This window comes from Thermobia domestica, chromosome 9, assembly GCF_964235325.1.
Source record: "Thermobia domestica chromosome 9, izTheDome1.hap1.1, whole genome shotgun sequence".
NCBI classification, from domain to species: domain Eukaryota; kingdom Metazoa; phylum Arthropoda; class Insecta; order Zygentoma; family Lepismatidae; genus Thermobia; species Thermobia domestica.
Window position 1 is genome coordinate 101,507,575 of NC_137462.1, and position 23,439 is coordinate 101,531,013.

At 35.6% G+C, this 23,439-nt stretch overlaps 1 protein-coding gene across 2 annotated transcripts in view; it reads right to left on the minus strand.

Moving 5' to 3' along the window:
* The window catches only part of Cep164 (centrosomal protein 164), a 185,226-nt gene that overhangs the window by 78,960 nt on the left and 82,827 nt on the right, over nt 1-23,439 (minus strand). For both annotated transcript variants that reach the window (XM_081771615.1, XM_081771614.1), the window contains exons 2-6: nt 19,101-19,212; nt 14,705-14,835; nt 13,999-14,147; nt 7,293-7,455; nt 3,707-3,895 (exon numbers count right to left, since the gene is read on the minus strand). In XM_081771615.1, the coding sequence (XP_081627741.1) occupies nt 3,707-3,895; nt 7,293-7,455; nt 13,999-14,147; nt 14,705-14,835; nt 19,101-19,212 (744 nt within the window). The remainder of the gene's footprint in view (nt 1-3,706; nt 3,896-7,292; nt 7,456-13,998; nt 14,148-14,704; nt 14,836-19,100; nt 19,213-23,439) is intronic.

Genomic DNA, 23,439 nt, shown 5'->3' on the forward strand with positions numbered 1-23,439 from the left:
TAATTACAAAAAATCTGAAGTAGGGACATTTTATTTGTAACTTATACAGTGTGTAATTGGCATTATCATTTTTTATTGTAAACACACACAATACCGGAATTGGTGCTTTCAGTTATTTATATAGTGCTACTGTTTTTTAGTAATGAATTTAAACCATTTATTTAAACAAATGAGTGTCATGTTTTAGAAAACCCAAAATATATACATGTGCAATAAGTAAAAACTAATCTCAAGTCAACTTTGAAACACTAAATAATTAAAGCACTGACAGAAATAATGTAAGTTTCTTTCCTCATAAATCAGTTCTAATATCAAATTGGTTGAAATTTTTTACTGAATTGCATACAGTAACCCAATATTATATAATATTAATATGAATGCCAGAAATGTATCCTAGTATTAATATCTTCATTATGCCCCAGTTACACTCACAATTTCAAATATCTACCTAATTCTTTGGAGCTAGATACAAGATCGTCAATCACTTTGTCGTAATCAAACGTATATGATCTTTCTATGTATAAAAGAATAAAGTCTTCCAACAAATCTTGTCCAAGCGATGAACGTAACCGATTTTTGATCACTTTCATAATCGAGAAAATTCTTTCACATGATACTTGGGTACACTATAGAGTTCGAACATACTTATACGCTTTATATAACGATGGATAAAATGGACCATAAAGATTTAATTCGTGAAGCAGGTCCAGTGCACAAACTAGACACACTTTACACTGTCTTGCAGGTTTGCATTTCCATTCATCTTCCTCCTCACTCTCAGTTTCATTATCTTTCTCTTCTTCATTTTCCTCTTTTTCACTACTATGAGCATATTGCTCGCTGCCATGCTCATTTCTTAAAATATCCTGCTTTTTACATATTGGTGGATTATAGTCCCTATAATGACGAGCAAATTGGAGCAGTTCCTCTTTAATTTGTTCTCTTTCCACTTTGCAATAATGTGGTAGAGTATTGAGAGCTGAATCAGGTAGTTCTTCTCAGTGCTTAAAGTGACATCAGATGAGGTGACGGTATGGAACAAATATGACTACTTAGAGTAATAATTTTGACAGAAACCTAAAGAGCACCAATACTCCTGACACTTGTGCACCATTTTGAAGTGAAAAAGCGAGAGAGAGAGTGGACTAATATCATATATAAATAATTTTACTCCCCACTATCACCATCCTAACAGAAATCAAAATTCATAAAATGATTTTGCTTTCCTAAGTTTTTGCGGCGAACTAAATGTGTAGAACAGGATAGTACGTTTACTTATACATCGTATTTACAATAACATAGTAATCCAACGCGGATTTTAAGTGGATGAAAACAAGAAAACGCATAGCCTATATGCCCATGTTCTTTTTAGTCTTGTAGGCAACCTCATTTCGTCTCTAATATCTAGTATTTAATAATTCTTTCCAATTTCATTTCCATTTTCAAAAGCTTCTTTTGGTCTCGTTTCGTCTCGTGAACAACATTAATTTTCTTATGATTGTAAATACAGAAGTCCAGACAATGTGAAAAGAATAATTTTGATTTTTTTTAAAAAAAAAAGAGTCCTGTCAATACCAGGGACGGATTCAGGTAAAATATTTTAGGCTGGAGACACAGTAGTCAGAATTTTTTGAAGGGGGGAGGGGGAATCCTCGTACAAATGTTGAATTGAATCAAGAGCACAAATTCTACCATTGAACAGGGTGATGCACAACTGTTATTTCTTTCGAAGTGGCAGCATCGAAAGCGTTAATAGTACAAACATATTTGTTGACTCAATGCTAACGTCGTACATGTTTGTGTAATTTTTTTTTTATCGGCAAATTACAATTTAAATCAGTTATTTTTACCGGTATGCCATACCGGTCGATTTTCAAACTTTCGGATGCATAACCGGCCCATACCGGCTCACTTTAAGCACTGGTTCTTCTAAAGTACTTATCTCACGGAAACGGGTACGATCCAGCCATGCAATGTCCTTCATGAGACTCATTGCAGATAAACCGAGAATGTAATTGCTCAATTGCAGTATCGAAAATAACATTGAAAACATTTATCTGAAACATTTTTGTTGGAGAATCTAAAATTCTTGCCTCATCATGGGAAAGATCGTCTGCTTCAAGAGTTGCTACTGGTATTCTCTTTGCAAGGAGAGAAGTTTCAACTGCAACATCCTGCATCCATCAATTGTCTTTTCAAGTCCTTTGCAAACTTCATAGCTTTAGTTTCAATAGAACAAAACACGTTCCGCTTTTGCTTTAAGTCTGATTGTAACGTACAAATCATTTTTGTAGCCGTTAAATAATCCAAACCAGATTTTTGCAAATACTGCGGATTTTTTCAGATAATTGTTTGAGGTTTGTATAAAACAATCGTTGATAGTGGCGACTAATTTCTTTTCGCTTTACCGCACTGAAAAAAGAAGCTTTCCGGTTCCACCTCCACTTTCCGCAATAACAATATCTACGAAACTATTGTTTCTTTAAAACATCGCCACTCGCTGGCTTGTAAAAGGACCGGAGTAGGCAATGGTATCCAAATCCAATAACAGCCTGAAATCTACTGTGTTTCTTATATTAAAACATGTAGTAGTTAACGTGTTCGTTTTTAACAGCTGCTGTATCACAAACCCCGCAATGTTTTAGGGCCTGATTGTCTCATAGACGGAACCTTTTCAAGTCGATAAACGTGAAGAAGAATAAGGTCTGTTCATGAAAGTTTAACTTTACGTCTTTTTTATGCAAAACACAAGTTTGCGAGAGTTACCCTGCCATATTTTTGATGCTGGTAGGTTTAATTGAGCACATCTTTTTAAAATTGATGAAGGGGGCCCACCTGTTTGGGGGGCCCACCCTGCATTTGCAGGGTAGCAGGGTGGGCCAGTCCGCCCCTGTCTTTCAATGTGTGATTCCAAGACTTCACCTTCTTTTCTCAATCCAAACCTTCATTAATCACCCACTTGTAAAGAACATAGAATTTAGTGCGGCTCTTAAGGGAAGTCACATCGATAGAAAGATACATTTTATTACTACAAACTAAGGGAGGAAAGCTTCATGCAACTTCAGGAAGATGTTTACAAGAATTAGTGCATTAGGTAAATTTTCTTCCCTTAGCTTATAGCGATAAAATTTATTTATCTTTTTTTACCAATGAGGTACCATCAAGAGTCGCCACTGACAGAATTCGAAAACATTTGATGAAAAAATATACACATGGAACTTAGAACTTTACGTAAGATTAGTTTTTGCTGCTATTGTTCTCAAAGGGGTTATAACTGAAACTATTTAGATATATTACCTATGTTAAGGAGCAAAAATTTTCACATCCATGAGCTAAAAGGTAAATGTAATGCTACTCTGAATTCCTTCTATTCGTTTTACTATACATGAAAATGTTTCGGGTTCCTTCGTACTTACAATCCTCTTTGAGATCAGTATTCCAAAATACCTACATACAATACACACATACAGTACATACAATAATATATACATACATACAAATAAATACATAAATAAATGTATACAAGAATTAGCACATTACGTGAGTCTTCCTCCTTTCGTTTAAGGCGATAGAAGCTTTTTTTTTCTAATATGATTTCCTTCAAGAGCTACCTCTTATGTGTATTAATTAACATATCTAGTGAACATTTTAAAGTATGCTATGATGAAAAGAATGTTCAGAAAAACACTGAAAAACAACTACGTACAGGACATTTCTCTAGGATCTACATCATACAGCTTCAATGGAGACCTTCCTCCTCGAAGAATACTTTTGGGAGGGGGCTCATCACTACTTGAAACAATCTCAACTTTCTGAGGAGCTGTTTCATCGCCTGGGCTTTCTTCTGTCAAAGATGTATCCGAAGGCTGCTTCTTTAGGAACAATGATCCCCCACCTATGAAAATGATAACAACACACTCATACTACTATGAAAGTAAAGGATGTACTACACAATAAAAACATTCACTTTTACTAGACATCGAGAGCCTTATGCAGAGTCATTTTTAGCGCGGTAAGAGAATTATTCTCTTTTACCTTGATTTCTCCCAATGTGTTTGGACAACACTGCTGAAAAGTTGTGGATGACCTCTTTCGATATAAATCGTTGCTAATTTCACTAACGTGTTCCTAAATACGAAAGTTGGCATCATACGTTGGTCAAATGCTTAATAAAACGCTAAAAAGCGACTCTGAATAGAGCTTTGAATGTTTAGGAAAACGCCTAAATTTATTTTGTATAGATGAGAAAGTCTGAAGTTACAACAGATAAACATGTATCTTGTAGAAGTGATAACAGTAAAATTATTAAATTGCTTATTACTTGTGTTTCTCCTTTCCTTTCTCTCTTTCGTTTACTTTTCTTTTTTTAATTTATAAATAGGAAAGTGCGCATTCGGCTACTACTTGAAAATGTGAGAGAGTATTGGAGGTTCGAGTCCTATTATTATAAATTTTTGTTTTCGTTTTACAGAGTGAAATGTGAGTGAATATGGTACATATAAATTATTTTTTTTTCCTTTTCCCAATATATTCTGGCACCGATTTTTTTCTTAACATCCAACGTATACTTATAACTTAACAAACTAATAATAGCACAGAAAAATGTAAAATGGGAAATGATCTTTAGTTTTGATGTATGAATGAAGTTTAATGTGCTTCGTTCATGCCCTTTAAAATAAAGTGAATGTTGGTTACTAAGAATAAATGAATAAAATTTTCTGTCGAATAACGTAAGAAGAAATGGGAGTTCCTATAAAAATTCAATAAGGATATCTTTCTATCACCTGACCCCGCGAACACGCACATGAGATCATGGTGAATCACCACAATCTCATTTTAGTGAACAAATACAAGATATATAAAAGGAGTGTGTACACCTAAAAAATGTTTTCACGGTGTCAGCTTGAACCAACGAAAGTTATAAAAACGCATAGTACAGATCCATCGCACTAACTTTATCAATCAAGCGCAACTGGTTATAAGAATCAAATAAACCTTTAAACTAAACCAACTCTCTACGTTTTACATTTTTAGGAGGAAAAAATGTCCTTTCTGGATATATATAAACATTATACAGTAAAAATAAACAAGGGTAAAAATAAAATTAAACAAACCTTGTAGTTTTAATAAAGGAAGAAGAATTTTATTGATTTAATGCGCATTCAATTATGTTAATGATATAACGATTTCGACCACTGCTATTGTCTTCAATAAATCAAAACTCTTCGAGTTTGAAAGTGTAACGTCCTTCTCTTACATTTTTTTAGTTTATTCCTGTCCATTACAAATTTGTAAGAACCTATCTCATAAAACTCCTGTAGAAAATACGAAGTATATTCTTCCATTTTCTACTTCTGTCTGAATTCACAGAAATAGTGTGGAACCAGTACTTCGTATTCTACAGGATTTTTATAAGATCTTACAAATTTACAATGGACGAACACTTCCTCACATTAGGTAAGTAACACCTTTTTTTACCTATTAATGGTACAATATGTGTCAGTTGCACACCTTTACTTATTAACCTTATAACGTTCAATGTTCTAATTGTGGTTTACGATATGAACCACTTTCTCACTGTTATCTTCTCCGGTGCACTTAAATGTGAATAGGGTAGGAAATTTTATGTACCACAAAACGCGTAATTTAGTAAGTAAGGTATCTCCTACATGTAAATAACTGACCTGAAATAATTTAACTTCCAAAATGTAATCTCTAAAGTAGTCAAACTATTGTTTTCCCTTGACAGTTGAACTTCTACAAAGGTTTGTTTTAGAATAATATTATGAGGTATAGAGAATGAAAAATGCCCGACGGGACAGAAATTTGAGCAGGGTTTCCGGCTTACTATGTCGATGCACTACGTAATCCAATTCGTTTCCTATTCACACCAACAGAGTGATTAGGGTGATATAATAATCAGTTATTTCCTGAATTTATCAAATATAATATAAATTTAACCGCCAGAGGTGTTCTGTAATGTGGATCCTAGGTTATAAGCTATAGTACAATCCATTTGGTGTGAATGACTGATCACTGACATCAACAATAGAAAAGGGGACACACTGGGTAGCGTAACACATCGGCATAATAACACGGAGACCCGCATTCGAATCTCCGTCCTGTCGTGCATTTTTACTCTTTGTACATCATTACACCACCACGAACAAAATTGTAGAGACGTTTTTGAGAAATCTTCATTTATTAATAAACTTCTCTTATTTGTATGCGAGGGGCGAAAATAAGTAGGAAAAAATTCTAAAATACCAGAGCTTGTGCTGAACCACATACATCAATGACATTTACATAAATATTTTGTTGATATTATTCCAGTTGTTTTATGGAATTTCCTTTGATATAATTTTATTTGAACTTTGAGTTTAACACATATGGAATCTTGAAAGTTATAGTTTGAAAAGTCGGATATAAGGATGTGAGCAGGTTTAATCAAGTTCTAAGCCGACTTCAATCCAGGATTCAATCCAACAAAGGTGAATACTATAGTAATAACACACTTTCATTTTATAACGAGACTTTCTTCTTACTGCACTTGCAGATTAAGCAATTACAACACTGGAAAAGTACACAGTCTTCATTGTATACTTTTCTGTTTTGTTTGCGAAAACTTTAGATAATGTTGAGTTCATATAATTTATAGGTAAAATCATCAATATGCTATGTTCGATATCAAACGTAAGTTTAACCTACGCCTAACGTTTACAGAACACGATACTCTATTACAATACAATGCACTTGGCTAAAAACGATGTGATCACTTACAACACGCAGTCACTGCAATGGCCTTCCCAAAACTTCCCTTCTCTGAAACACCCCCACGCAGGGTGTTTGGCCACCGAAAAATAGAAAGTTGGTCAAGTCCAATTACAAAATAACATCCTTGTAACACCGAAACTCTTGAATTCTCATACACCCTATTTCAAGAAATTCTGTTATGCATTACACGCTAATTTCTTTTCTAAAGCACTACCCATGCTTTTGTATCGTACATCTCTTTTACCTAATTTTAAATATATATACGTTACATACTCTGTGGAACTGTAGAATAATGACTGGATATGAATTTTCGAATTATTTAAGACGTTCGTGTTAGATAATACTGACCTTAAGAACAGCGGTCACTATTCACTAATAAGCAATAAAATATCATAAATTATATGATAATGCCTAAGCTAACCCTTTCAAGTCATATGAGGGGTGAAGCTAACCCTTTTTTCAAATGAATAAAACGACAAACAATAACTAAAGAACCTTTTGTTTGTCTCCAAACTCACCTGTTAATGTCAATGTTTCCTTTCCTTCCTGAGGATACTTTTTGGAAATAAGGAACGTCTCTTTCTTACTCTCAGATTTAGGACTTTGCGATGGAGATGGTGGTTCTTCGATTAGCACTGGAGCTATATTAGAGCCTACTTTTGGGGCATTTCTCAAAGGAGCCTATAAATTCAAAATAAAAGATGATAGTAATGAAAAGTTTATCTATAAATGGTTATAATTCCACTATTTTATGCAAAACGTCACTCCTATGATTGTTGCATCATTACTTTTACACACTTTCAAGAATACCGCAAAGATCCCCCCCCCCCCAACAATAATAATAATAATTATGAGTCTATTAATCTTCAGCCATTCTAAAGGTCTGAGAAAACATTTTGTAAAAAGAGATTCTACTGTACAAGAAAAAAATCAGTAATAGAAATTTAATTCCATTTCCTTAAAGTCTCTTGCAAATAGAATTAGAACTCTCGGATATGAAAATACTGCTCGAAATTCATGTACCTTTACTATGTTAACAAATTCTTCTTTTCCAGCTAAACTGAAACAATCTTTTAATTACTTGCGAAAAAAATCATGGAACATCAACAATATTTTAATTACTTTCGAAAAAAATATGGAAAATCAATCAGTAACCTAAAAAAAAGTTCTTTAGTTTAACTATAATGTATTTTCTAAACAGCAGAAGACAATAATCTATTGAATTCGTAAGCGGGTAAGGGCCAAACATAATTTAATTTACTCAACTAGAAGTACAAGAGTGTTTTTGGCAACTCTTCGCTTGTTATGTACACCGACAGTAAATGCCATATAGCGGCAGCCTACACAACTTCAGGGCTGCTTACTTTGGCCACGCTCTTCGAGCGTCGTCGCAACGTCCGGCTCCGTCCAGAAGATTCGCGGACCTCCTGCTCGCCTCGTTGGCTCCAGAACCTACGCCGACGTTTCTAGAATATTATCGCTCGAAAGTTCGGCGGTGGTATAAATATTGCGTACTTCGGCCAACCAATCCAACAGGCCAGTTTATTGCAGCTTAAGCTTTAACGGTTTTAGTTCGCTACTGTTTCTGTTAAGACAGAGAGTTTGTGCATTGTACCTAAAGTTACAGTCTTCTTAGTGCGATACGATTCAGAGACATTTGTCCAAAAAAAAATTAAAAATTCAGTAAGGTCAGTGCCACTGATGGCACCTTTTCCGCACTAGCCGTCATCGAATTTCCAAGAGAAGTGCAAAACGCTCCCCCCTAATGCACACTGTCTTCAAGTAACCTTTTTGTCTCCACTTACGAATTGTCTGTTCTAGTATCATCTGTCAGCTGTATCCTCTCGCTTCCTCCCTCTTTTTCCTGCTACCATACCTTCTAGCATGTCCGTCATAATTCCGTTCCTTCTCAGCCAATGTCCCTTCTCAGCCAATGTTAAATAAAACAGAACTGCTTTCTTATTTTTCTGTGCCACCCGATTTCTTTTTTCAATTGAGCTTTCAGTTAGGTAGTACGATCACAGGGCATCTACTTATATATAGCCTAGTAGTTGTCAAGTTTCAATTTCTAGGTCATACGTCACTTTCTGTCAATTGTCATATTAACTATCACATTACAACTCTTAATCAGTTTATTATCAAACAGGGAGTAACTGCTTGCGCACTGAACTATGTCAACTGAGAGTAATTTTAAATTGAAAAATAACATTAAACTTATTTGCAGGACTGCTAACATTATAATAAAACAGAACTGATTTTCTGCTTTACATCAACACTTAGTAGAATGTAGTACTAGTTTTTGTTCTTGTACTGTATCTTATTAATCGGGTGTAGTTTTGAGAGCAAAAGTTCACCGAAAAAAGTCTTAACAAGGAAATAATACGACGTTTATATTATTTAGTCTATATGTACCTAGCTGCTTTCGAAATGTTGGTTTGGAAAAGAATGGAGAGAATTAGCTAGGTCGAACGAAAAACGAATGTGTTAGAAATAGTGAGGTAGAAAAGATCAGATATAATTGAAAAGAAGAAGAGAAACTGGTTGGGACATTGGCTGAGAAGGAACGGAATTATGACGGACATGCTAGAAGGTATGGTAGCAGGAAAAAGAGGGAGGAAGCGAGAGGATACAGCTGACAGATGATACTAGAACAGACAATTCGTAAGTGGAGACAAAAAGGTTACTTGAAGACAGTGTGCATTAGGGGGGAGCGTTTTGCACTTCTCTTGGAAATTCGATGACGGCTAGTGCGGAAAAGGTGCCATCAGTGGCACTGACCTTACTGAATTTTTAATTTTTTTTTTGGACAACCCCTTACCCTGCCCCAACGGACTTAAAATTTTTAAGTGTTTGGTTAGGCAACACGCACAACACCAATGACAGAAAAGCTACTTGTGGTCGTTTTTAGAGTTACCTGATGGCTATAATACAATTATTTTATTAAAAGGAACTTGTAGCAATTTCAGTAAATAATTTTAAAATGTTTATGAGTCAAAGTACAGCCATATTAGCTCAGTTGTTGGAATTAATGTCCAGATTTTGTTTGGAATGCTACGTTAACGATGATTATAGGCATAGCTCTTGATATAACCCGATTTGTTTTTGGCAACTCTTCGCTTGTTATGTACACCGACAGTAAATGCCATATAGCGGCAGCCTACACAACTTCAGGGCTGCTTACTTTGGCCACGCTCTTCGAGCGTCGTCGCAACGTCCGGCTCCGTCCAGAAGATTCGCGGACCTCCTGCTCGCCTCGTTGGCTCCAGAACCTACGCCGACGTTTCTAGAATATTATCGCTCGAAAGTTCGGCGGTGGTATAAATATTGCGTACTTCGGCCAACCAATCCAACAGGCCAGTTTATTGCAGCTTAAGCTTTAACGGTTTTAGTTCGCTACTGTTTCTGTTAAGACAGAGAGTTTGTGCATTGTACCTAAAGTTACAGTCTTCTTAGTGCGATACGATTCAGAGACATTTTTTATACTTTGGTTTCCAAGTTCCGAAGCAATGGAAAGCAAGATGAAGAAAAAGCCTCATAGCAAACCAACGTGGGAAAGTGTGAAACGAGGCTTATTTGGCACTCCAAGTGAAATGAGTGAAGTGCAGTTACCCACGTACGCTGACGTTATGCGACATTATCATTGGTTTCGAAGTGGTTGAAGTGGTGACGAAAGTGTAACTAAATTACCAGTAACTGACATTTGTAAACTAGTTGGACAAAGAGTTGTACATATTTGGCGTAAAGCAAGCATTCCTGTCGTTTCAGAAAAGAGAGTTTTTGACATGCTGAAAACATTTTATAATAAGTGTCACACCAAGGAAAAACATTTCAGTCGACAAGGACAAGAAGCAACACTTCGTGCAGGTTTTGTTGCACACGCGGAAAAGTCTCTTTTTGATAATGCGTCTTGCAAATGTAAAACCGCTGAAGATTGCAACTGTGAGAGGACACGCAAGATTCCAAAACGAGAATTCAAGTTTCTTTTGCACCAGAGAACATCACGGAAAATGAGCATTGGTAACATTGACGTCCGAACAAGCAAATCTCTGTCAAAGATGTTTTCCCGTAAAGTGAGCAGATTTAAGGGGCAGACAACCAAGAAAGATGCTGGAAGTGTTGAAGTAAGTCTATCAACTAGTGGGATTAGGTATAGGCACAGGTCAAAGATACTGACGTCGTCAGGGGAATCCAGCGAAGCTGTTGAATCGGGAAGCACGTTGGGATCTCACTTCGAGGCGCGACCCAGAAGAAAACATAGCCTAAAGCGCATCTGTCTTCAAAATGCAGCGGAGGCAGTGTTTAGAACTGGAGCTTCAGTGTTTAGAACTGGGTTGTTTTTATCGCTTCTGCCGTACTTCAGGACGCGAGACTCATAACGCCAGAGGACAAAAATCTTGTTGTTGACAGATCTAAGGTACGAAGAGGAAAAGATAAACTGGGTGAGAAGATCCAGAAAGAAAAGGCTCACCTAGGCCGGGCGATTACAGGAATCTACTTCGACGGAAAAAATGATGCAACTCTTGTGCAAGAAAAAATTAACGGCAAACTACGAAGACGAGAGGTTACAGAAAAGCATATCACAGTTCTATCGGAGCCCGGTTCAGAATACTTGGGTCATGCCACACCTAAGTCAGGCTCTGGCAAGGATATTGCCGACTCTATATTGGAGCTTTTAGAGAAGAACCAGTACGACGTGTCAAGTCTTGAGGCAGTCTGCAGCGATGGTGAAGCCACGAACACAAGATGGGTAACGGCGTGATAAGTCAGATACAAAGATCCGTAGGAAAGGAACTGCAGCATCTCATTTGCCTTCTTCATACAAACGAGTTGCCATTTCGACACCTGGTTACTGAATTAGATGGTGGGACGACCGGACCCAACGCTTTTTCCGGCCCCATCGCAAAAGAAATTAAAGGATTGTGAACCTTCACCGATCGTCTCCTTTACACCCATTCCCGTTGAATGGGTGTCTGAAATTGAAAAAACAGATGGTTTAAGCAGCGACCAGAATTATCTCTTTGAAATTTGTAAGCCTGTTGCTGTTGCTACAGGAATGTGTACTACCGATCTAACAAACAGAAAACCAGGACCATTATCACATTCACGATGGCTTACATTAGCCTTAGGATGCTTCGCCACTACATCAGTACTGATAAATCTAGTTCAAGTTTGTGTCTACTTTGCCAGTACATTGTTAAAAGTATAAGCTCCCGTCTGGTTTTCAATGCGGCGAAATCCTTCGTGCGAAATGGACGCCATGCATCTGTTTACCATAGTTAAGCTATCATGTTTTCTGCCAGAAAATCTACAACACCTAGTTCATTCTGTTCTACAAACAAACGGATACTACGCTCATCATGAAAACCTGCTGATGGCGATGGCAGCAGATGAAAATTCACATATTCGACCGTTAGGCTGGAGAAGGATAAAAAAGTGCCTCAGCCAGAAGACTCCGAGATCAAGCCGCCCACGTGACTTCATTGTTCCGAAATTAAACTTCAGAGCTGAAAATTACTACGACATGATTAATTGGCCTAAATGTCTAACAGAGCCACCAATCACACGAAACAACGGATCAGCAGCCTGAAGAAAACATCCGAACTTCAGCTACTCTAACAACAACATTCCCTTGCTATAGTCAAGCTGTGGAACGCACAGTGAAACTGGTGTCCGAGGCAGCGTCGAAAAAGTGCGGCCAGAACGCAAGAGATATCTACGTTAGAGCCAAACTGAAGTCGAGAACAAGAATGCCCCGCTTCGAGACCAAGAAGAACTACGTGACCTAAGGTCAAATGTCAAAGTATGCCTACTGGGTAATTGGGCGGGCGGAACTCGATGTGCAACCACCTCCCCGTGGTTAGTTCTGGGTTATTTTGCGTACATAACAAAATAAGCGAAGAGTTCCACAAAGAAAATCGTGTTATATCAAGAGCTATGCCTATAATCATCGTTAACATGACATTCCAAACAAAATCTGGACATTAATTCCAACAACTGAGCTAATATGGCTGTATTTTGACTCATAAACATTTTAAAATTATTTACTGGCATTGCTACAAGTTTCTTTTAATAAAATAATTGTATTATAGCCATCAGGTAACCCTAAAAACGACCACAAGTAGCTTTTCTGTCATTGGTGTTGTGCGTGTTGCCTAAGTCCGTTGGGGCAGGGTAAGGGGTTGTCTAAAAAAGATATAAAACAATTCAGTAAGGTCGGTGCTACTAATGGCACCTTTTCCGCACTAGCCGTCATCGAATTTCCGACAAAAGTGAAAAACGCTCCACCCTAGTATGCACGGAAGCTTCAGCGTTGCGGCAAATAACCTGGCGATAATGGCAGAATATATATGATGGTGATGATACTGAATTGGCATAGCAAGTTGCATATGTTTGAATTGGCAAGCAAGAAATGAGTGCTCACGTATTTCAGAGATTTAATCCAATTCGAAGGTTGTTATACATTTGCTTTCATAATGTATACGTTTTGATTAGCATAACATATATAAATTACTATTACACTTATTGTAAAATTGTAATTGTAATTGTTACAACAACTTACCTCCTTTTTCCACGTTGATTTCAATTTTCTTTTAACACGCTCTAAGTGCAACTAAAAGAACACGGTCTTGAGTCAGCAGCGTCTTCCTCCAGATTAAATTCTTTCCCATGACAACACTTCAACAGTCTATTGTAAAGCTATCCTTTGATATTAGTTAGCACTGTCAAACTGTCTAAAGTATTAGGCGGTTAATTAAAAGAAAGCATGTCTATCGCAGAGCATAGGTGTCATATATATACTATCCCTACACCATTCATTTCATTATTATAATACATCTGCGTAGTCTTCTTTAGCCTAAAGGCTACAATTGAAGACCTGAATTGCAGAACATCCCAAATCCACCGGAGTACTTTTTTGTTTTTAGAAGAAAGACAAGAAGATTATACTTGGGGTGCTAATCTGTTTAGCTGAAATTATATTATTATTATTATTATTTTAAGTTTTGGTTTGGACTTACGTATTATGCATGTGAATAGCCCTTAAAACATAGATCCTAACATGAAAAACAAACGCAAAATAGGACGAAAACGAGTGGACTTGGGATGTTTTGCAATTCAGGTCTTCAATTGTGAGAAATGAAACTCAAAAGTAAATAAACCTAGAGGATACTTAGATGAATTCTTGATGAAACAACTGTCCCACTTCCATAAACATTTTTTACTTACCAACTGCACTCCAGACCTTCGCTGCTGGAGGCCACTTCCTAAACCAACACTATGTAACGGTTCCAACGTTTTGGGAAACATCTCTGATGAAAGTGGCTCTTCAAAACTTTTTAAATCTTCCTTTGCGGAAGTTTTGGAATCTTCATCACCTGTGGTAAAGAATAATCTCTAATAAATTTCTGTAGTTGTACCCTCTTAATATTTTCCATAGTAAATACAGAAACTTCCCTTCAAAGACGAACGACTAATCTGTTTCCGATAAATCACTACTTAGGAATACTATTAAAATTTATACATGACTTTCCTTACATATTGGATTTTCCTTATATATTGGGCCTTAAATCTTTTTGCGAATGGTATTTCTCTATTGAAATCGTTTCTCACATACTTTAACTCTAGGATTCTGTATATATGTTTCTCAACACTTCATCCAGTGAAAAATTTATATTACAAGAATTCTTAGTTATATACACATTACTAGGATATAGACAATGTCTAGAGTTCGAAAGTTGCAAACTAACTTTCTTAATCACGGATATATTTCTTTTCTGAGGGAACAGTAACTGAGAGATCTTATCCCTAGGATAAACTGTCTTAACGCCCATATGTAAATACAAATAGCACTGAAAATCAGATCACATACGAATAATAAATTTGTGCAAATTGAATATAATTTATTCACTTTGATCTTAAAAAAAATACTTACCTACAGAACTAATACTTTCCGAACGACTCTTCCTTACAAGGTTACGGTATACGTCATCTAACGGATGCTCCCACTGTGACTGGCCTGTCTTGAAGTTGAAATAGTACCATTGTTTCAAGTTTTCGTCGTAGCTATATTAAGAATGAAAATATATGTGTATATATCATCACACCTATAACTTATTTTATGCAATACTCATTAACTCATGCAGTTGAAAATACTTATTATCTGAAAAAAATATAATTATTTAAAATAACGTAGTCCATTAAAAATGGAATTGGGAAAGAGCATCATTGTACCCAAGGCGGATTATGTATGTGACAGCCAGTACATATTCCACTATGGCTAGTTAATGGAAGCAAATCAACAGGAATAAATTTTTCTCTGCTGAATATCGTGTAGTGGATGAGGTTCTAGAATGCATCATATACCGCATTCCGTAACGTTATGAAAATGGGCAAGTATGCAACAAAAACAACATGGCTCAGAGAGGAGAGGTAATTTTAACCAATATATTAACTCATTCTATTACAGGGGGGCGCGGTGGCTCTGTGGTAGAGCGTTCACCTCTGGTGCGTGGGGTCCCGGGTTCGATCCCAGCCCCCGCCAAGTGAACCTTGTGGTGGACAAACACCGTGCTCGTGGGTTTTCTCGGGGAACTCCCGTTTCCTCCCACTTTCTTCATTCCACCATTTCACTCATCTCTCATCATCACCGTCTCCTTTAGCCTAATCGGCATAACCATGGGACGTAAAACTCAAAGATTTCATTTCATTCTATTACATATTCTGAAATGACGTTGTGCGAAACTACTTTTTTTAAATTTCGTTCTATTTTGAAAGTTATGGCTTGACCTATGTTACTTTAAACTTCAAACGAGATATTTATTTTATTTATTCATCTATTCTGAAGTGCATAAATTCGAGTTTTTCTTTCTTACATTTTTAAAATGAGGAAATTAAGTAGAATATTTGAATGTATCTGATTTAAAGAAAATGTGTGTGTTTAACAATTCTAATAAGGTAGCATTTCAAATTTCAAATATTCATTTTCTACCTCTACTACTCTGCTCTTTTTACATTGTCGTAAAGTATCAAAGGAGTTAAAATCGGATGTATAAAAATTTCATACCTACATTTCACCATTAGAAATGTGAAAGATTAAATATGGCGACTATTTCAGAAAAAGTGAAAAGTCCTATTACCAAATAAACAGTCTTGTAATTAATCCGTTGAAGAAGTAACGAATAAAAAAATTAATTAAAAATTATGTTAGTTTTTAATTTAATCAATTAAACTTTGCTGGAACTAATTTTTAACTGATGATCTTTAAAAAAAATGTTAACGATTAAAAGATTAAACGCTGTTTTCCTCTCGAAAATCATGTAACATGATGTTATACAAGAATTTTCTCGTGGCTTATTTCAAACACTTCACTGGCGGTCCCACTACAGAAGTGGATTAATGAAGGTTTCTTTCTCCAAAATGGTTCCATCTTGAAGTCTGTCATGGACTCATTGCATTTGTAACGGTACAAGCACCAGTATTGAGAATATTATCATATGTAGTTGGTACAGGCTTGTGAAAAACCTGGCCCAGTGGGTTTTATTGGTACATATATTTAAAAACATATTTCTAAAATACCAATTAAGCATTCATATTCTATTGTACCCATGAAACTATATGCAATTCCCTTGTGGGGCCACAGTGACTCAACCCTGGCGTCGGTTCCTGGTTTGATCACACCTCTTGCCAAGTGGGTTTTGTGGTAGACAGACACCATGTGCATGGGTTTTTCGGAGTTCTCCCGTTTCTTCCCACTTTGGTTATGTCATCATTATCATCTATTTCATCATTTCCGTCTCCCTTAGCCTCGGTGCATAATTGTGAAACACTGAACTAAACTTGAAAGTTAATAAATAAATAAATAAAATAAAATAAAAAGTGTCGTACTAGGGAATCAGTAAAGCCCCATATGCATTTGTGAAATACACTTTGCATCGATGACACTCTCTTATACGATTTCTAGAGATAGAGTACGAAGTAGATAATTTTGAAGAATAACAAAAAGGTTGTGTATAGAACAGGAATTAAAAAAAAAAAAAAAAAACTATCACTCAGGATTCAAATCCCTGATCCAGCCTTACTGAAGATTCAAAACACGTCAGGCAAAGACTAAGATAGTACCTTAAGTTCAGAAGTAAGAAATAAAAAACGGCTTTATTAAATGGATTTATTTTTCAATTCTCATTTCCAGTTGTCAATTTGCTTTCTTACGATTAAACGGCATTTGTACCATACAATAATTCTTTATATGTCACATACTCCACCAGATACGCAATAAGAGGAATTCGGGAGTTGTATGATCTGATTCCCGTCAGTGTTGAGAAGATAGAGGTATATCTTTAGTAATTTCTTTCTTTAAGTGAAGCGTTCTTGATTTGTAATTAACTGGCACACAGAGAAAAAAAGAAACATGTAATTAAATGATACATTTTATTATCTGTTTGCGCTAATACACGAATATGTACTTCAAAAAGATGGGGAATGTAGTCGCATTGGTTTTTATTCCAGACTTAGCTGAAACCTCTGGAAGAATTAGGTTCATGGAAAATATTAAAGCCTCCTCTCCCTCTTAGGGTATGCATAACAATGAATACGCCTTTTATTCATATTTTTGCCGTAAATTTTGAACTCCCTTTCCTCTTAGGATACGCCTTTTAAGAAAAGTTACATGATAAAATCCTAGATAGGGGTAGGTATTATGTTTAAAAACTCATTTTGCACTGTTCAAGCGTTTTCCCGTGACGCAATCAAACAAAAGTAACGTCGATTTAAATGTGAAGAAAGAAATTACAGAAAATGCTCTTCTTCCCTTAAAACGGAAATTTTCAAACACGAGGAGAGACAAGTTCCCTTTAATGACGAGTTTATATACCGAATTTCATCGTCCAAATTTGATGGATTCATGAGATACTGTATTTTTGTATGAAATTTTGAACCTCCTCTATTTCCATTAGGATGTGCTCTTTAATCAAAGTCATATGATAAGATGCGATCACAAACACCAGGCAACATAGCTTTTAATGTGAAGAAAGAAACTATAGTAAATGGGCCCTTCCTCCTTGAAAACGAGAATCCTCAAAAACGCTGAGACACAATCCACTTATCTTTAATAAGGAGTTCATATACCAAGTTTTATCTTTCAAACTTGACAGGATCGTGATATACTCAAATTTTCTCATAGATTTTGATCCTTTGCTTCCCCCTCAGAATACGCATCTTAATCAAATTAGTATTGTAAAAGCTCAATTCGAAGTATGTGATAACTACATTTAAAAATTCATTTCAAACGGTTTAGCCGTTTCCCCGCGAAGTGATCACAAACTAGATACAATTCGTTTTGAATACTGTTACAGCAAATTTAATCGAGCGCAATCAAAATTCGTTATACATGATTCCCATATTTTTTTTTACCCCATGATATTCTGGTTTGATGATGATCCCTTGATAAATACACATTTTAAGCCAATTCTGAAACTAGGATGTATTAAGAAACATGATTGAAGAAAGTAATTATAATCACATTAATATTATTTTATAATGAACAAACTCCATGGCTCTGGATAAGTAGAGTAACAAATAAAACACAGTTCTGACCAGAGCAGAATGAAATATATTAAAAAGTGTTGAAACTGTAACACATTGTAAGTATAGTTTTTAATGTATTTCATTCTGCTCTGGTCAGAACTGTGTTTTATTTGTTAATATTATTTCAATCCAAGTTTGGATGTATATTTTTGGAGATCGGTATTTTCGGGCTTTTATAGTGATTTTATTGTTTTTTATGTGGGTTTGCAAAAAAAAAAAAAAAAAAAAAAAAAAAAAAAAAAAAAAAAAAAAAAAGAGTTTTGGGCTGGGGAAAATTTCAATTCCAACAATGCTGACATGGTATGACTTTGATATGTATATAGTACGTATATACATATAATTTTAAAAATATGTTCCTTGTAGAACAAACAGATACATAAAAATATTTTAAAAACACATAATTCCATTGATATTTTTTCAATTTCATGACATTTTTATTTTATTTTTATTAATTAGGAGTTTTGTATGAAAAATAACTATTGATAATAAACTAATAATTTTCCCATGCCCTTACTTTTATCAATTAAATTCTACGTTAACTCTCAAACTCAAGATGATTTTCATTACATAATAGTGAAAACTCTAATTCTTAATTTTAATTTTAATGCATTAATTTTAAAGTTAATTCTTACTTTTTTCTGACATTAATTTTTAATTTTTCCAACTATGCAAAATAAGCTATATGTAATGAAATCAAAGTATATTTATTTTTAATCTTTATATTTTAGGTTTAAAAAATTACTCACCAAGGTCTCCAGCCAGGAGGCAATGCTTGCATCAATCCATCACACGCCAAATGTAATAAATGAGGCTCGTTCTCTGGGTCAATACCAATTTTTACTGCATACTCCCTGATTTCTGAAAATAAAAGATAATCATTAATAAAGACTAGTGGTACCGTGTACAGAGGAAAAGAGCTACTTTTTTTAAAATGTTCAGTAGATTTCTGGATTAAAAGGTTCTTTCTATATTTACTTTATATTATATTTATATATATTTAAATATTGTACGCATTTCCTTTCAAGCGATGCCGGAAGGTAAAGGAGTTTTGTAATCGTCAAGAAAAATTAAATTCGAGGTTTCAAGGAATATATACATTTTGAGACATATATACGCCGAAAAATCCTTGTCTGTCTTTCATTCTTGTGTATAAAGGAGGCCCAGACGCTACATCATTTAACGCAACTTAGAGGGCGCAAGCTACTGACAAACTACATTCATAATTACAAGCATTGCGAAGATAGTTAAATTAATACCTTACAAGCACAAATTAACTTCCCAGTTTTCGAACCCGAGTTCAATAACACAAACAACTTTCTTGGTTCAATCCCAGCTCGCGTCAAACAGACTTTGTGAAGTGAAATGAAATCTTCAAGTTTTACGTCTCACAGTATGCTAGGCTAAAGGAGACGTTGATGGTGAGAAATGAAGAAAGTGAGAGGAAACAGGAGAACTCCGAGAAAACCTACGCATGCAGTGTTTGTCCACCACAAAGCTCACTTGGCTTGATGTGGATACCATGTGCATGGGTTCTCCCATTTTCTCACACTTTATTCATTCCACAATTATCACCCATCTCATCATCACTGTCTCCCTTAACCACGATGCATAATCGTAGGATGTTAAAAAGCAGAAGGTCCGAGCCTCCGCACTAAACTTTCTCACTCTAATATTTTAAACTAAACCACGTTGTGCTGGAATTATTAATGAAAACATTTACTTGTAAAATACGAACAAAAGTATTTGGGAAGGCGTTCAGAAAACTTAGTCTGAAGAAACCTCCCCCAAAAGTAAACTTACTCTTGTGGATATTTTTATTAGAATTTACGCAACATTACAGGTATTTATGAAATATGAAGAAAATCGCGTTAATGTTTTCGGGGAAAACCCCTGAAAAAGATACTCACCCCCAAGAGTAAACTATCCCTTGAGGAGTGTATTATTAGAAATGATTTAACTTGTATTGTGGGTTATTAATGAAATATGAATAAAATGGACTGAGATGTTTTTAAGAAAAACGCCCGAAAAAAAAAAAAAACTCGCCACAAGAGTAAACTCCATTTTGTGGATCATTCTAGGACAAGTGAATTATGTTATAGTGTCAGGTTACTAATGAAATATTTATTTGTGAAATATGAACTATATTGTTTGAGTCCTTATGCAGAAAAAACGCTTTAAAAAAAAAAAGACAATTGAGTTAAGCCATATTGCCAGGTTATTAAAGAATATTTATTTTTTAAATATAAACAAAATTGAATAAGTCGTTTTTGAGAAAATCGGAACACACCTGTAAGGGCAAACTACCTTTTCTGCATTTTTCTCAGATAAGTGACACACCACAGTATAGGGTTAAGGAAATATTGATGTATGAAATTTAAACAAAATCGTTGAAGCCGTTTATGAAAAAAATAGTAATATTTCATTTTCACCATTTAGTAAACTATTCTTATTTGGAGGGTGGAGGAAGAAAATTCGCCCCTCCCCAGAGAATCTTATAAAATCCTTAAAATTTAAAAATTGGAGCGGATAAGTTAAACGGTATGGCCTCTAGGCAAATTATTTACATCAGAATAAACGAACGACAGACAGACATTCTAAAATAAATTTTCCGGTATTTAGGGGCCATTAAACGAGTAAATCCGTTCAAATCTCAAATTACATGTTTTGACGATTACCAAACTATCGCTGAAAGTTAAAAAAAAAAAAAAAAACTATTGAGAAAAAAATCTGTGGCTCCATTAAAGAACAAAGCTAGTAAAAAGAAATAACACTGCACTACAATGGTACAATGGTATGAAGAAGTTTTGCTGGAAATAAATGAGCGGCTCGGGGGAACATAATGGTGTATCACATTTCCTAACTTTCGAATAAACTGGGAAAGAATGTTCGACATTCCCATGCAATTCAATGCAATGGCATATATCAAACAAGCTCCCCCTGTCATCTGCAGGCACATTTCCGAAATAAAACTACCTACATACCGTTCTGTGGTTCGATGACAACCCATTCCTACTAATAACTCAACTTCACTGGAAGTGGTGCTTATCATTATTTCGTCGATCTGCTCAAATATAAATTGGTGAGAATTATCATCCTCATTATTATTGAAGATTTGAGAATTCAGTGTTGCATCTAATCACAAAGCGGTTCAACCCAGCGAGCGGCAGAGGGGAAAGAGGGAATGAGGGGAACGCGTGAAATACATGATTCACGAACAAGGGCGCCAAGTAAACATGATTGGAACCACTAATTTAACGTATCGAAACCAAAATTTAAACCTCTATTTTTATGGAATTTTCCAGGTTTTGTATTTCCCCTCATTCCCAAAAGACGGGTACTTTACTAAAGGATACAAATAAAAATTCTGATTTTCCCTAACAATTTTGTTCACATCTCAAGTAATTACTTCATAAATAGCTACTATGGCTGCGCTTCCCACACCTTTTTTGACAACATACTTTCTTGAACGGACTAATTATCCTGACGTACTTAGGTTTGGTTATGTTAGAAATGGGCGGGGGGTAATTTCTGGGCTTTCGGCATCTAAGGCCATTTAGCCCTTCACGTTTGAGGGATGACGTCCCTCGGCGAGCACACAATCCGGGGAAAGGGAAGGAAGAAAGGATTGAAGAAGGAAGGTAGCGGCCTGGGACCTATAAGCTAGGTACCACCCCAGCATTTGCCTGATGTGAATGAGGAAAACCCAGGAAAATCTCATTCAGGGTGGCTGACCTGAAAAAGTGTTTTACACCTTTTCGACCGAGTGCCCCCACCGGGAATCGAACCCGGGACCGGTTAGAACTGAGTATTGATTTCATTCGTGGTATAATCCTATTTAATACATAGTTAGTAGAATAAGGATAAAGTTCTTGTTGCCGCAGTTACAAGCGTTGACTGTACAGCCTATCTTAAAACTTATTATTAATGGCTTCATGATAAAAAATTAAATGTATCGTTTAAAATCTAGACTTTAGTGCAGTGGCGGTTCTGGTGGGAAGTTCACATCAGTAAAAATTAAACTTTTGTTCCTTCAAATTAAGAGAAGAAAACGTGTAATATACTAATTGTTGTTTACAAAAATAGAACATTGGGTAAGTTCTTACCTTAATTTGAAGCGATAAAGTTTAACTTTCACTCATGTGACTTTCTTCAAGAGTCGCCACTGCTTACAGGCTTTCCAGAGTGTGTATTAAATGTCCGGGGCCACAGGCTTATCCGTTATGAGCAAAAGATTCAAGAAAATAGCAAAAATTGTTGGAGATAGATGTTTTTAAATCTAAAATGGTAATAGAATTTTTCTAATTGCACGAGCCGTTTAGGCTCCACACTGGTAAGTGACCGTATGTTAAACGAAAAAACAATGTTGCTACTTCAGTAGATGATCTCTTCGGCTCTCACCATACCGACAATACGACATTGCTGGGAAAATGGTTCGAAGTGTTCTAGGTTCCCTCACATAATAATGTGCACGTTCTCCGTGTTATTTTTGTGTACCTTATGTTATGAACGAATAGCCTGCTGAACTTGAAGTTATGCTAATCAGTTTTTTGTAAGAACCCAAAATTTGTCGAATGAAGTGAGTGATAACTCGAGAATGAAATATCGGTTCAAGGTCGGGTAAAAGGAAATTTTCATTATTTCCAATCGGAGATTCCATTAATGCACAATTGGATATGGTGCAAAGGTGGCGCAAGAGTAATCTCTAAAGGAACTAGTAAACTCCAACAGTAGTTCATCAAAAGTTCAATGAGGAAAAATAAACAATAATTAAATATTTTAACGAGTAAAAATCATAGTCACTGTACAAGTTTGAAGACAACTGCTAGCAGAGACAGCTGGTGAGAGGAGTCACACCGGTAAGAATTATTATTTTTTATTTTGAAACTAAAAGAAGAAAACTTTCTTAACGTACTAACTGTTGTATACAAAAATGAATACACTGAGTAACCTTTATTCCCTTAGCTGCGAACAATAAACTTGAATTCTTACCAGTGTGACTTCCCTCGAGCCGCCTCTGATAGCTAGAATTCAAATAAAGGAGACAAATTTGGTTAATCTATTTTGTCTTAATTTTTGGAGGAAAAA